General features: G+C 44.1%; 1 protein-coding gene across 7 annotated transcripts in view; it reads right to left on the reverse strand.

Annotated features, from left to right (window-relative positions):
* The window catches only part of SLC4A4 (solute carrier family 4 member 4), a 1,258,962-nt gene that overhangs the window by 277,590 nt on the left and 968,957 nt on the right, over nt 1–12,415 (reverse strand). For all 7 annotated transcript variants that reach the window (XM_069626273.1, XM_069626270.1, XM_069626272.1 and 4 more), the window contains 2 exons: nt 11,397–11,504; nt 9,081–9,255 (listed from right to left, as the gene is read on the reverse strand). In XM_069626273.1, the coding sequence (XP_069482374.1) occupies nt 9,081–9,255; nt 11,397–11,504 (283 nt within the window). The remainder of the gene's footprint in view (nt 1–9,080; nt 9,256–11,396; nt 11,505–12,415) is intronic.

The following is a 12,415-nucleotide window of genomic DNA, read 5'->3' on the forward strand; positions in this document are numbered from 1 at the left end:
TGTTGCACTAGCAAAATTGAAATATGAAAGTAGGCATCTTTCATGTCCAATGTTGCTATGTTATCCCCTATTTTCAATAGTGGGATGACCTCCTGCAGCATTGTCATCCTGAATTATTGAGGTTTGACATACGTGTTTGCAGGGCGCAGGTACGGCCAACGGTAATAGCGCTACTGTAACCCGGTCCAACGCAATTTGTGTTGGATCACATGTTGCAAGCGGGGCGTAAATACCCATTGGGTCCAAAGGACCCAATGCGTCTAGTGAGCACTATTAAGGCCGTCAGTAATAGCGCTGAAAACGGCTGAAAAAGCCCGAAAATTGAAATTTTTACCTCCTGCAAACATCTGGAGGTAAAAATGCCATTTTCCGCCCAACTTGTGATTTGGCCAACCCTTAAATGCGCCGGTAACACCGTTACCGCCGCATTTAAGGGCTCAAGCCAAACTCATGATGAGGTCCAATGTGCCAAGGAACATTTTGTTGGTAGGCGACGGCATGAACATGCAATCCTTGGGCACGGTTTTGTTTTGCAGTTTGTAAGATTCCATGATGCACAAAACAATCCAGCGTGCTATAGTTGCTACCCAGGTAAGCTCCTAAAATATGACCTGCAAGATTTTACCTTGATGCCCGAGGTGGTGATATAAGACAAAAAGGATAAAATGTTGTCTAGAGGAGTCTGGCGTTGGTCTACAGACTGAATGCTCAAACATCCAGTAACAGAAACAAGGCCATTTACTCTAATACTGGCTAGGTTTCTGTAAACTATTTCACCTGACCCCTCTGTTGGCTGAGCAAGTTGTGAGAAACTGGAAACTGGAGAGGCCCTGAGAGACTCAGTCTCAGAAGATCTGAGTACCATATTCGTGTGGGCCAGTTCAGAACCACCAGGATCAATGCACAGTGGACTGAGTTGCAGAGCTTGGCCAGTGCTCTTGGAATGAGCAGAAGAGGGGGACGAGCATACAAGGATTCGTGGTTCAATGAGATCTGGAGAGCATCTCGCACGGAATCCAGGCCTTGTCCCAGTAACGATGCAAAAGGCTAGCATTTGTTATTGTGAATCATTGCAAACAGATTTGCGAGTGGGAATTCCATTATCTGAAATATCTCGGTCACTAATGAGATTCTTTTTTCCTACTCGTGATTGTAGTGAGATAAATGACTGAGCTTGTCCGCTCTCATGTTGAGATCGCTCGCCAAGTGGATTGCCTGTAGAGATATTTGGTGTTCAATTGCCCACTCCCAGATTTGAATCACCAACCTGCATGGAGGAGATCATGTCCCCCTCTTCTTGTTGATATAGAACATTGGTGTCCTACTGTTTGTTCTTATGAGGATGGAGGAATTTTGAATGACAGGGAGAGAGGATTTCAATGCCTTGAAAATTGCAAGAAGTTCCAGGAGATTTATATGAAACTTGCTTTCCTTCAGAGACCAGAGAGCATGTGACTGAAGCTAACCGAAGGTTGCCCCTAGCACGTAAGGGATGAGTCCAAAGCTATCACATGAGTCTGAGGCAAATCTGAAAGGAGACTCCTCCTTGCAATTTGCTCTGGTTAGTACGTCCAACTTCAGCTCTGAATTGAGATTCTCGCAGATTGTTTCTGCACCTCCTGATCCCAACAGGCTGCAAGGTGTAACTGTAAGTGCCTCATTTTGAGGCAGGCAAACACAACTGCCAGAATGGAAGCTGGCAACAACTTTAAAAGGTGTTGCAACCACCAATTTCATGTTTCTTGATGGGTAGGCGATTTTGGGAAAAGGAGGAGATGAGGGGATCGAAAGTCTGTACCATCTGGACACCACAAAAAGAATCCAACAATCCCCAGAAATGTACCGCCCGCCCTGATGAAATTGGGCAATCCTGCCCCCTACTGAGTACTGTTTGATCTGGACAACCACCTCACTTCTTTTTGCCTTCTGATGTACTGGTGGTGGAAGAGGAGAAAAAACCTTTATGAGAGAATCTCTGTTTCTTTCGGCTTTGAGATCTTGGAGACCTGTGATGTTTTCTGCTCTTCCTGTTTTTGTAGCCACAAACCCACCAAGACTTTTGAGGAGCCTTTGATAAAACAGTAAGTGATTTTGATGTCAAAGTCAAAGTTTTCTTTTTATTCAACTCCTAATCCAATGACGAATAATAAAGGTAATTTCCCTCAAATGGGAGATTGACCATTTTGTCTTGCATGCCCTTATTTCATCTGATTGCCCTATTCCAGGCAGTGTGTTGCGTGTCTATTCATTTGCCCATTGCCCAGGATGCAGTGTCAATGTGATCCATGGACGATTCTCTTGCCTCTTTCAAGTCTGATTTAAAGGCCGCTACTCGCTCCAGTGGGAGGTATTACTGGAAGTCTGAGATTCCGAGCCATAGTCGTTAGTTGCCAGTTTACAACAGTGCGTCAGCGTTGGCTTACCGAAAATTGAAAAGACCATTACAACACACATTTTTGCCACATGCCTCTAAAGTCTTATCCTTCTACAATAACAGAGACTCAGATTGGCCCTTAAAGGAAGAGGAGGTTGAAGACCTGGCCATAAGGGTGGCAGCCGCCAAGACCGAGCACTGTGGCTTTGGTGGGGTGTTATCCACAGTTTTTTCACTTCTGCATCCTTTTGAATAGCTATGCTCGACATGTTTTCCTTATCCAAAGACAAAATACCTGAAAGCACATCAGGCTTTGTTGCAATCTCCTCCAGAACTGCCAGGTTGAGGAATTCCTGGACTCTCCACATTCAGCTGTGAAAAGCTTTTGCCGACATAAGTGTTTCATCTTCAACGTTGTCATCATCAATGTCCCGTATTGGACGCTTTGATTGAGGTGTAGTATCCACGGGTGCTAGCCCTGAAGATATATCAGGAGTTACCCCCTGGGCGACTGTGTACTGCTCTAGATAACACAGTCGGAGCCCTAGGAGGCAATAATGGCGGTGGATATAGTGAGTTGAACAGGCTGATTAGGTAGAGTAGGCATCGTCTGTGGAATTACTTCCTTAATAAAGTTTTTTAAGTAACCTACCATGGGATCCAAAAGCATGATCTGCTGGAACCTGAAGATGCCGAAGCTATAGGTGTCCATGATGATGACGATGAAGGTGTCCAATTTGGGGTGTGAGCCAGATACCATGTAGAGTGCATAGTGGGGGCAGTGCCACAAATCACATTGAAGAGGAGGGAATCAGGTAGGAAGCCTGCCATGTTGTGACTGGAGACCAATCCACTTCACAGATAGATTTTTTGCTCACTAGGAGGCAAAGCAATCTGAGGAGTATGGGAGCTCTACTGACCACTGACTCCGGTGAGGATATATTTCTGAAGTGGCTCCTGATGATGATGCAAACTCGTTAATGTGCCCCGGTGGAGACACGCAGAAAACTTCTCTCCAGCGAGCTAATCTTCTGAGTAGTGGCCAGGGAGAAAACTCGTGGCAAGAAGTACAGGCCACCCACCTGTGGTTGGGGCCCAAACACTCCAAACAGTGAGTATCGGAGTCCACCACCATGTGGTGACTGCAGCATGAAGCGCAGGCTGTGAAACCCATTACGCCTGTCATAAATTGATCCACGTGCATTTCTAGAAGGGGAGGTGGAATGGTAAAAGAGAGGGAAAAATGTGTGGCAAAAAATGTCCACTGAGCACCCAGTCCTGTCGAAGGGGTAAAAAGGACTACGGGGTGTTGCCGGAGGGTGGAGGTAGTGTGGATGGAAATGCCTACGCCCCTGCATCTACTGTGCAACAAAGAAATTCCTTAAAGGGAAAGTAGCTACTTTTATGCTGTGCTAAAAGTACTTCGGTCCCTTCCCTAAGGACAGGCACCCATAATTATGGAGGAAAGAGTACGGGCTTAGAAGTATAATTGAAAGTCCAGCCCTAAAAAGGCCAAACATGTCATGTTGATGCCAGTTCAGTGCCCCTTGCTACACTTGCTCGTTTACAGTGCAGCAATGGATATTATTGGATGGTGCAGACAATATTTGCCTGGGGTTAATCTATTGGTTATCTTGAGAGTGTCCTTAATGTGTTTGTAAATAAATCTGGGTGGGAAAATGTATAGGGATCAGGACGGGTGGGGGTGGGTGAGTAGGGGGGAGTGCAGAGGCTAGTAAAAATGAATGGGAAAGTCTATCATTATGTATGCCAAGGATAAAGGACAGTTGGACTCAATCCTGCTAAAGGATCAGAGCACTTTTCCAACTTTATTCAGTGAGTTGGTCACTATGGTCCAGTTACACATCAAAGTTTAATTCAACTGTTTTAGATGACCACAGGCCAGACACAGCATTCATAACTAATCATTGCAGGCCTTCAAAGTGCGAGTTGGGTGCTGATTTGGGTCTATTGCTTGGGCAGAAGCCATCATGGTAGTCATCGACGATGGCATTAGCTCCATAGTGGGATCACAGTTGGGCCGTCATAACTATTTTCAACAATTTGGAATTACATAGCCATGTGGCAATGGCTCTACAGTGTATAGGATTGCAGGGGTCAGGAAATGGCTTCTTGAGCAGTGTTGAGACAACAGCAGCGTGAAGTCCATTGAGGAGTGAGCTAGAAAGGTGAGAAGTGTTCATTGCTTTGCATAGGCCTGCAAAGGATATGGGGCCAATTACCTTTATGAACATACCTGGACCATGGTTAGGGGAACATCAAGAAATATGTCAACTTGGCTTTGAGTGAGTGGCAATACAGCAGTGAGGCTTGGAGGATGAAGAGTTGCTGGTGCTAAAGGAGGTGGTGCCTGGTGGCTGGAGAAGTGGGAGTCAGTAGAATTGAAGGACATTGAAAATATATTGTGCTAATTTTGTCTTCAAAGAAGGGGAAAAACTGGTCAATGAAGGGCTGCGAAAAATGGAATGTAAGAGTGGATGGAGACAGTCCGGGAAAAATGTATTCGAATAATGGAGATTTCTTTTGAGTGCTGATTAAGTTCTTCCATTTGTTATAAAATAATATGTGCATTAATCCCCGATTGCTTTTAACGTGTGTACAGAAGCAGGAATTGAGACTCAGATTTGAGGCATTTGCATTTAAGCACATTGTTCATTTGAGGTTAATGCTATCCGAAGGCAGCTATTTTGCAAGGCCACGTTTAGAGTGTGGTTTAGAGGGCTGGAAAGGATCTCCGAAGTTGATGGGTGAATTATTAATTCACAATAGCTTTTAATATGGGTACAGATGTTGGAAATGAGGCATGGATGGGAGGCATTTGCATTCATGCACATGTTTGTTCATTCGAGGCCAATGCGGTCCTGGTTTAGTTAGATAGCTGCAAAGGATCTCCAAGTTTGATGGCCCACTTACTCATTCCGATAGCTTTTAATGTGGGTAAATAAGCGGAAATTGAGACATAGGGCCTCATTCCGAGTGCAGCGATAAGGGGTTAATGATGGCGGTAAGGATGCCAGTGCCGTTAACCCCTTACTGCCGCATTCCGAGGTCCTTTAGCGGGTCCCGCTAAGGGCGGCTGGCAAAACCAGCTGCCATTAGCGGGAGCCGCTAAAGGACCAGGGAGCTAATGACGGATCCGTTATTAACGGGCCCGTTATTAGCTCCCTCCCCATTCCCATTGAACCCTATGGGGGCTCAAATGGGAATGGGGATGGCTTCCCTGAATGGGGAAATACCGGGTCCTCCAAGGTTGGAATGACCCGGTAAGTCCACATTCAGGGAACCCGTACCCGGTATGCGGTAAGGGCATAGCCATGGTGTTAAGAGCACCATGGCTACCTCCAAACTCGGAATGAGGCCCATAGATTTAAGGCATCTACATTCAACCACATTTTTTGTTCATTTTAAGCCAATGCAGTCTGAATTCAGCTATTTGGCAAGGCCAGGTTTAGAGTGTGGTTTAGAGTGCTGCAAAGGATCGCTGAGATTGATGGCTGAATTTAGGCAAGTGAGTACTACGTCAAGGCTGAGAGGGAAGGGATAAGAGATGAGGGGAGGGACAAATCTGCAGAGCATTATGTGAGGTCATGCTTTGCAGGGTTAGGAATGTGGGAAAGGGCTAGGGAATGCTTTGTCTAAGCTCCAGGGATGGGGTTCAACAGTGCCTGAGGGGTTATGATGTGAAGATATACAATAGCCAAGCAGCTGTGTGATGAGTGGGACTCCTGAATTTCCAAATGGGAGAGGTCAGAGCATTACGAGGTTTTGGGCCAGTGGATGGATACACATTGTGCCTTGATGGTAGAGTGGTTTAGTTTGTGGATGGCCCTAAAGATCATGAATGTAGTCATGAGATCGGGTTTGATTTTATTTTGTAATGGGGGTCCACGCAGAGCCTACGTGATGAGGATAGCCCTGGGCCAACACCCAAAGCCCATGCTCAGCCCTATAGCATTACATTGGATGTCTTGGAGCAGCTGCATCAAACCTCATGGAAGTCCAGGGACAAGAAGGGACACTTGCACAGGACAATGGATCAATGTGTGAATCCCACATTGCAAGTTGGAGGAAGACAAGAAGGCGCTTAGCTCCCATTGGGCTTTTGGGCATTGATAATGGATTGATCTGTGTGGTTAGGAATGGGGAGCAGTTTTGGCGTTAAAACCCTTTAAAAAGAAAAATCTAGTTTTGCAGAATACAATTAGAATACGCATTTTAGCACTCAGTTTTCAGCTGTGGACATTTTTTTATTTTTTTTATTGGGCATTTGTATGGCACTTATGCATCAAGGAATTGTGTTTCAAAGAACTGTACTGGTGCAGCTTGTCATATATATTTGTGTGTCTTCAAGCCCTAAATTGATAGGTTAATAGCGGCAAGGAGATAATGGGCAGCCTTGGGGACAGCAATGAGCCCTAGGCAATGCTGTAGTCAAACGAGGTGCAGTTGCTGCTCCAAATACATGGAGCCACCAATTGCCATCAGTTCAGTGCTTAAAGTAGTAAATAAGTCAACCGACGGCCGAACCACTGCGCACGGTGATGCTTTACAGTCTCTGAAGAAGGTTCCTGTGGTCAACAGTGCCAAACGATGCAGCAATGTTAAGAAATAGCAGCAACGTTGTTCTCTGCAAGTCTACCACGAGCAAGAAATCTGCAGGAGGTATACTGCATAGTTATCTCTGTGCTGTGCTGAAGCCGGACTAGAGAAGGCCGTGGGGGCAGAGGTGTCAGTGTGAACTGACAGAGTTCCAGGGCCAGCTCATCAATTACTTTCACTATTCATTGAATATTTGATACAAGCTGCTATTTAGATGGGTCAGCCCTGGGGAAGGTAGTGGCAATAGCTTGAGTGAAGAATTAATGTCCCCCTCAGTGAGCAGTATGAGTGACATGACTGAAGAATATTTCACATGCAGGATATCAGAAAGGGGACAGATGGAGGCTTAGCTCGAGCCTATACCAGATACAACCTAGTTCAATGTTACCAGTGTTAAGGAAAGAAAACTGTGGAGATATTTGGAAGTCGAGCCTTCATCCACTGCAGGGGGCTGGTGTGTTATGTGTTTCTGGGGACAATATCGAGGAGTCACACAATAGCTGCATTTTGGTAATGTACTGCGTATGATGGAGGTGCTTAGGAAAGTGGCTGTGTTTATCAGCAGCCTAGGGGTTCCGGAACCTCTCAAACATCTAGACGTGTTAAGATTAAGAATTGGATCCACATCCAATTGGAATTCTGGTGTATGTTTGTTTTGATGTGAGAAGTGTTAGTCATAGGCCATGCTGCTGCTCCTTCAGGATGAAGAAGGGAGGTAGCTTTACTGTAAATCTCATGACCCCCTCGCTGGCAGGGCCGTGCTCCCTGCAGTGCCACCTGTGAAGCCCAAGGATTTTCAGAAGGACTAGGGCATGATATATTTAGGTTCTCTCCACTGTAACTTCCCCTATTTTCTGGTCAGAACTCTTTTTATAATGGAATATCTTGTATCCAGCAATTAGTAGGAAGGAAATGCAAGTGACTGCCTGCTGAACCATCAAGCGATCTCTGAATAATTAGTGGAACTGTACATTTGGATTGAGGCGTAGGGGAATTAACATATGTTATTGGATCATAATTACTAGCTTTGGTGGGAACTGAACTGTCAAACATTTCCCCAATCACAATTGGGCCTGTAGAGCTGAGAAGAGGTCCCTACCTGTTGCAAATCCCCGTGGGCAGAGCCTTATGCCCAACTCTGCCAGGTGGGCATGTTCCTTGCAAAGGAGACCCAGATCATAACTTCAGCAGAATTGCCAACCATGTTGAGAATATAGTGTTGGCAGAATCGGGAAAACTAATAAATAAAGACCAATTTGAACTCTTTTTTTTAAATTTTTTTTTTACTTATATCCAAGTTGCTAAAAAGTTGGGAATAACGTATAGAACGATCAGCAAACTACCACAACAGTTTTAAATCTACGGATCATTTTTATAACTTTTAATAAGGAGCCCTAATGTTATGTAAATTCTGCATAACATTCTGAATTTAACAGATCATGGCAACGTGTTCAAACATTTTCAATTTCTTTTTAGCAAACTGCATTTTTGAAATTTCAAAATCAGTTGTATAAACGTTAGGCCAGTTACTTGAAAACATCTAAATGACCTAAGGTAATATGCAACATGTGACCAATGTTTGGTATGTTCTATTGTGTAAGATAAACATCTATTTAGAAAACGACTCAAATTATTTCTAAATCGATTCAAGAACAGCAGATTCACGACTTTAAAATCCTAAAAATAAATAAATTAATTGTATTACATTATTTTGTATTTGAAGAAACTAAAATGCATTTTACAGCCACACCAATTAATTTAAAGGTTGTCAAACTAAAATGCATTTTACAGCCAAACCAATCAATTTATAGGTTGTCAAAAAGACCCATGATTAAATTTGTCCACAAATGAAATTGTCCCGCATTACGCCTGATATGTAAAATCATAGATAGGGACACATCTAGCTGCTGCAACAACAAAAAGTTGGAATCACAGGCCCAAAGAGACAAGAAAGGGGCCGGGAGAGCTAAAGATTATCAGTGGCATACTATGTGTTTACCTTACTGTAAAACAGGCCAATTTTAAAATGGACCCAAGGGCCTGGTCTGCTGATGCACTAGAGTGCTGCCATTGTTGCCATACAAACCTGCATGTTTTCTGTAGCATCGCCAAGCAGTCCCCCAAAGGTAATAGCATTGGTCACTGTTCCAAGATAGATAAAGAGGATGGCTGAAAGAGACTGGATACTTAACGCATCATAAAAGTCACTAGCAAAAAATGGTGCTTTCCTCTGTATATCTTTGATTAGCCCACCACAAAATCTGCAGAGAGGAAACAAACAGAGCAATAGAGACCGGTATTAAAGACTGACACTACATGGACAAGGTTAACAGTAAACACATGTATCAGCAGGTTCCTAGCCAGCTGTGCATTTCAGAGTTCGGTGCCTCATTAAGGGAGGGCAATGGAGCTGAATGCAGAAGGACCTGGGGTTGAGGAAGGACGCAGATTTTTCTGTAGCCTTTGACAACTTTGTCTTTTTTTGATCAGGGTGCCAGTACTACATTGTAGTAGGATGCCCACTGAAATGTGTTCAGTCTTCCATTGGCACTAGCGATTTGCAGCCTCACCCACACCCCAACTTCCCCGCACATGAGATCATTTGTGGGTTAAAGTTCACCTTCTATGCTAGTAATTGTGACCATTCCAATGCCCCATATTTCAGCACTTTCGCTCTTGTGCAGGAAGGGTTTGAGAAATGGAACTTCCTTTCTTCACTGTAAAAAACGAACCCTATTTCAAACTCCAAGTGATTTAGGAACCTCAATGTATGTGTCTATGCTACCTTCATTATATATTTAGGGAGAACCAATTATCACCTTTTATTCTGCCAAAACCAAGGAAGAATGAGGTCCATTCAAGTAACTGGCATCAGCTTTTACCCGTGTCTACAGGCTTTGGTTTATTTTCTGCCTTGTGGCTGCGCGCCCACATGCATCTATGCTACAAAACGTTACACATTCTGCTAACTAACATGCATGTATCTGCAGTGGCTAATTGCTCGGTAACCCCTAATCAAGAATCTTTTTTTAATGTCTTCAGGTCAGACCTTTTCTGAAAAGGGTTAAAAAGGAAATGTTCGCCATTTGGCCAGTCTTGCTCTTGCTTGTAGATTCAACTAAGTTATTTCTTAAGTCTTTCTTTACCTACTCTCTTTTTAAGTGAATCTATAATTTTGATTTAAAATTTAAAATGTCTCTATTGCAAGGGAGTTTTAACATCAGCTAGAAGAGTAATAAAGAATCAGGCTTTTTTTAGCCAAGGATCTTGCCACTGGTTATCATTAACGGTGTGATGAAGTTTAGAAAACACCCAACATTTCCCCCTGAAGTAGGTTCAGATTTGTGTATACACTTGGCTGCTTTTGCCTTTGTTTTTTTCAGATTCCTAATCCACCAAGAGAAAGATCTCTTCTTTCAATGAGGGAGAAGAACTATGATAGTACATTGACAGAAAGCGGAATCTTGGGCCATCCACACAGACGGATGCCGGTTTTAAAAGCTAAACCCATTTCAAGCAAGGTATTGCCAAATAGGCCGCAGCAGGAATCAGGCTCTGCTCCCCTAAAGCCAACAGACGTTTGTGATGCAGACTCTAAATATGATTCCAAGTGCGGAAAAGCTGCCACACAGGAAGCTTTTTTTTAAACTAAAGCTACATTTTTCATAAATGTGTAAGTCGGTTCCCTAGACGGAGGCTAGTGTAACCGCTCATTGCGCAATAGGACATAGTAGCCCAAGAACGCTAGGCGCCATTGCTCCGGTGCAGTTATACTGGCACCATCAGGGAAGGAGATTAGGATTTTCTTTGCCAAACACACTGTGTGCCCCACACATCCTCTTACATACCTTCACCAGCAGCACCCGATAACAGAAACAGGAAGTCGTCAATGTCTACTACAATGAAAACCAGCATCTTGCAGGTCATAGTTTTGGTGGTGTCACCAGGGATAACCTACAGCGTCTGTCAAACTAAGTGTGTCTGTCTGTCAATGGTTCACCACACTGCCCCATCTGCCAGGGAGGAGGGATTCTACTTGGGCTCCCATGGAGTGCCAGTGCCACTCTTCTACTGTGGTAATAATGTTATCATTGAACCCAGTGGACCCTTGCCGGTCTAGATGACCACTGTTTAATCAGATGGTGGTGCATTTAGCACATCTCCCATTTCAGATAAGCGTGGGGTGTATTCACCACCTGAAAGTCTCAGAGTGGTGCTTCGTTTTGTAGTTACCCTCTAGTTGTAAGCAACTCTCCCAATGTTAAATGCATTCCCCACTCATTTAGGTAGGGCTTCTTCAGGCACTCTGCTATGGTAACGAAAATGATTGGAAATATTTGAACTTTAATTCAGTGAGGTTACCTGTTCCTCTCCCTCACACACAACCAAGCCCAGCACTCACCGGCCTGTTCGTTGCAATTCTTCACTGTCACCATGTCCTCCGCCTCCGTCATCATGAGGGGCGTCACCGTTCATCTGCAAGTTGTCCCCACCTGAGTACATGTTCTTTCTGGGGAGAATTACAAACAATACAAATGTTGAGCCTGTTCAATGCATGTGACATCCGAAGGTGCGGATGTATGTGTATGAACATGTTTGTGTGTATTCATTGATTCACTGATCTACTGTGACTATCAACTGTCATGTCAATTAGTGTTAAGGATGCTCACAGTTTTTGTAAGTTCAACATCAGTTCAATTGTGAACAGGATTTAATCAGCCAAAACCACTGAGAAAATTCTTCTTCTTAACACGGAAACTTCATCTGACCATTCAAATAGTCCTTAGACTCTGTCAACCTACTACTCATCATCCATCTCATAACTCTGGGGTGACCTCCCAGTCTGCAGAGGCGTAATGCTGGCTGTGTCCATTTATAAAGGAGTGGAATCGCTCGGCTCATGTTGGCCGGCAAACCTCATATCAAAGGCCTTTCAGGTGTTAGCTTGAACTTACTGGTACTTTTCTTTTATTCTTTGGTCATTATTTCGGGAACCACTATAGCTGAAGTAATCCTTTCATCGAGCACTTGTTCCACTTTTCCTTACTCAGCAGCAGTTGGTGGCTCCTTAGGTTGTGCCCGATACGTGTTACGTAGACACATTGTTGTGTTCACATTTATGTTCAGTCAGAAGTATGAACATGACTCAAGGCTCCAGACCCTTCATGAGGAGTGTTCGCAGAGTGATGTCAAGCAAATGTGGCCCTTGGAATGTATAGAAACATTTAACTCGACATCTCGAAGAGATAACAGGCCTTCCTTCTGCCTTATTCAGACGTCTTCTCCTGTACCACACACACACACACACACACTAATTCAGTCGGCTCTTGCACCCATATTTCAGTGACTTTTTTGCATTCTCTGTCTGCTGTGTAATTCTGCAAACTGAAAGAATGCAGTGAACGCTAGTACTGTTGACCA

This window comes from Ambystoma mexicanum, chromosome 6p, assembly GCF_040938575.1.
Source record: "Ambystoma mexicanum isolate Mex_15411 chromosome 6p, UKY_AmexF1_1, whole genome shotgun sequence".
NCBI classification, from domain to species: domain Eukaryota; kingdom Metazoa; phylum Chordata; class Amphibia; order Caudata; family Ambystomatidae; genus Ambystoma; species Ambystoma mexicanum.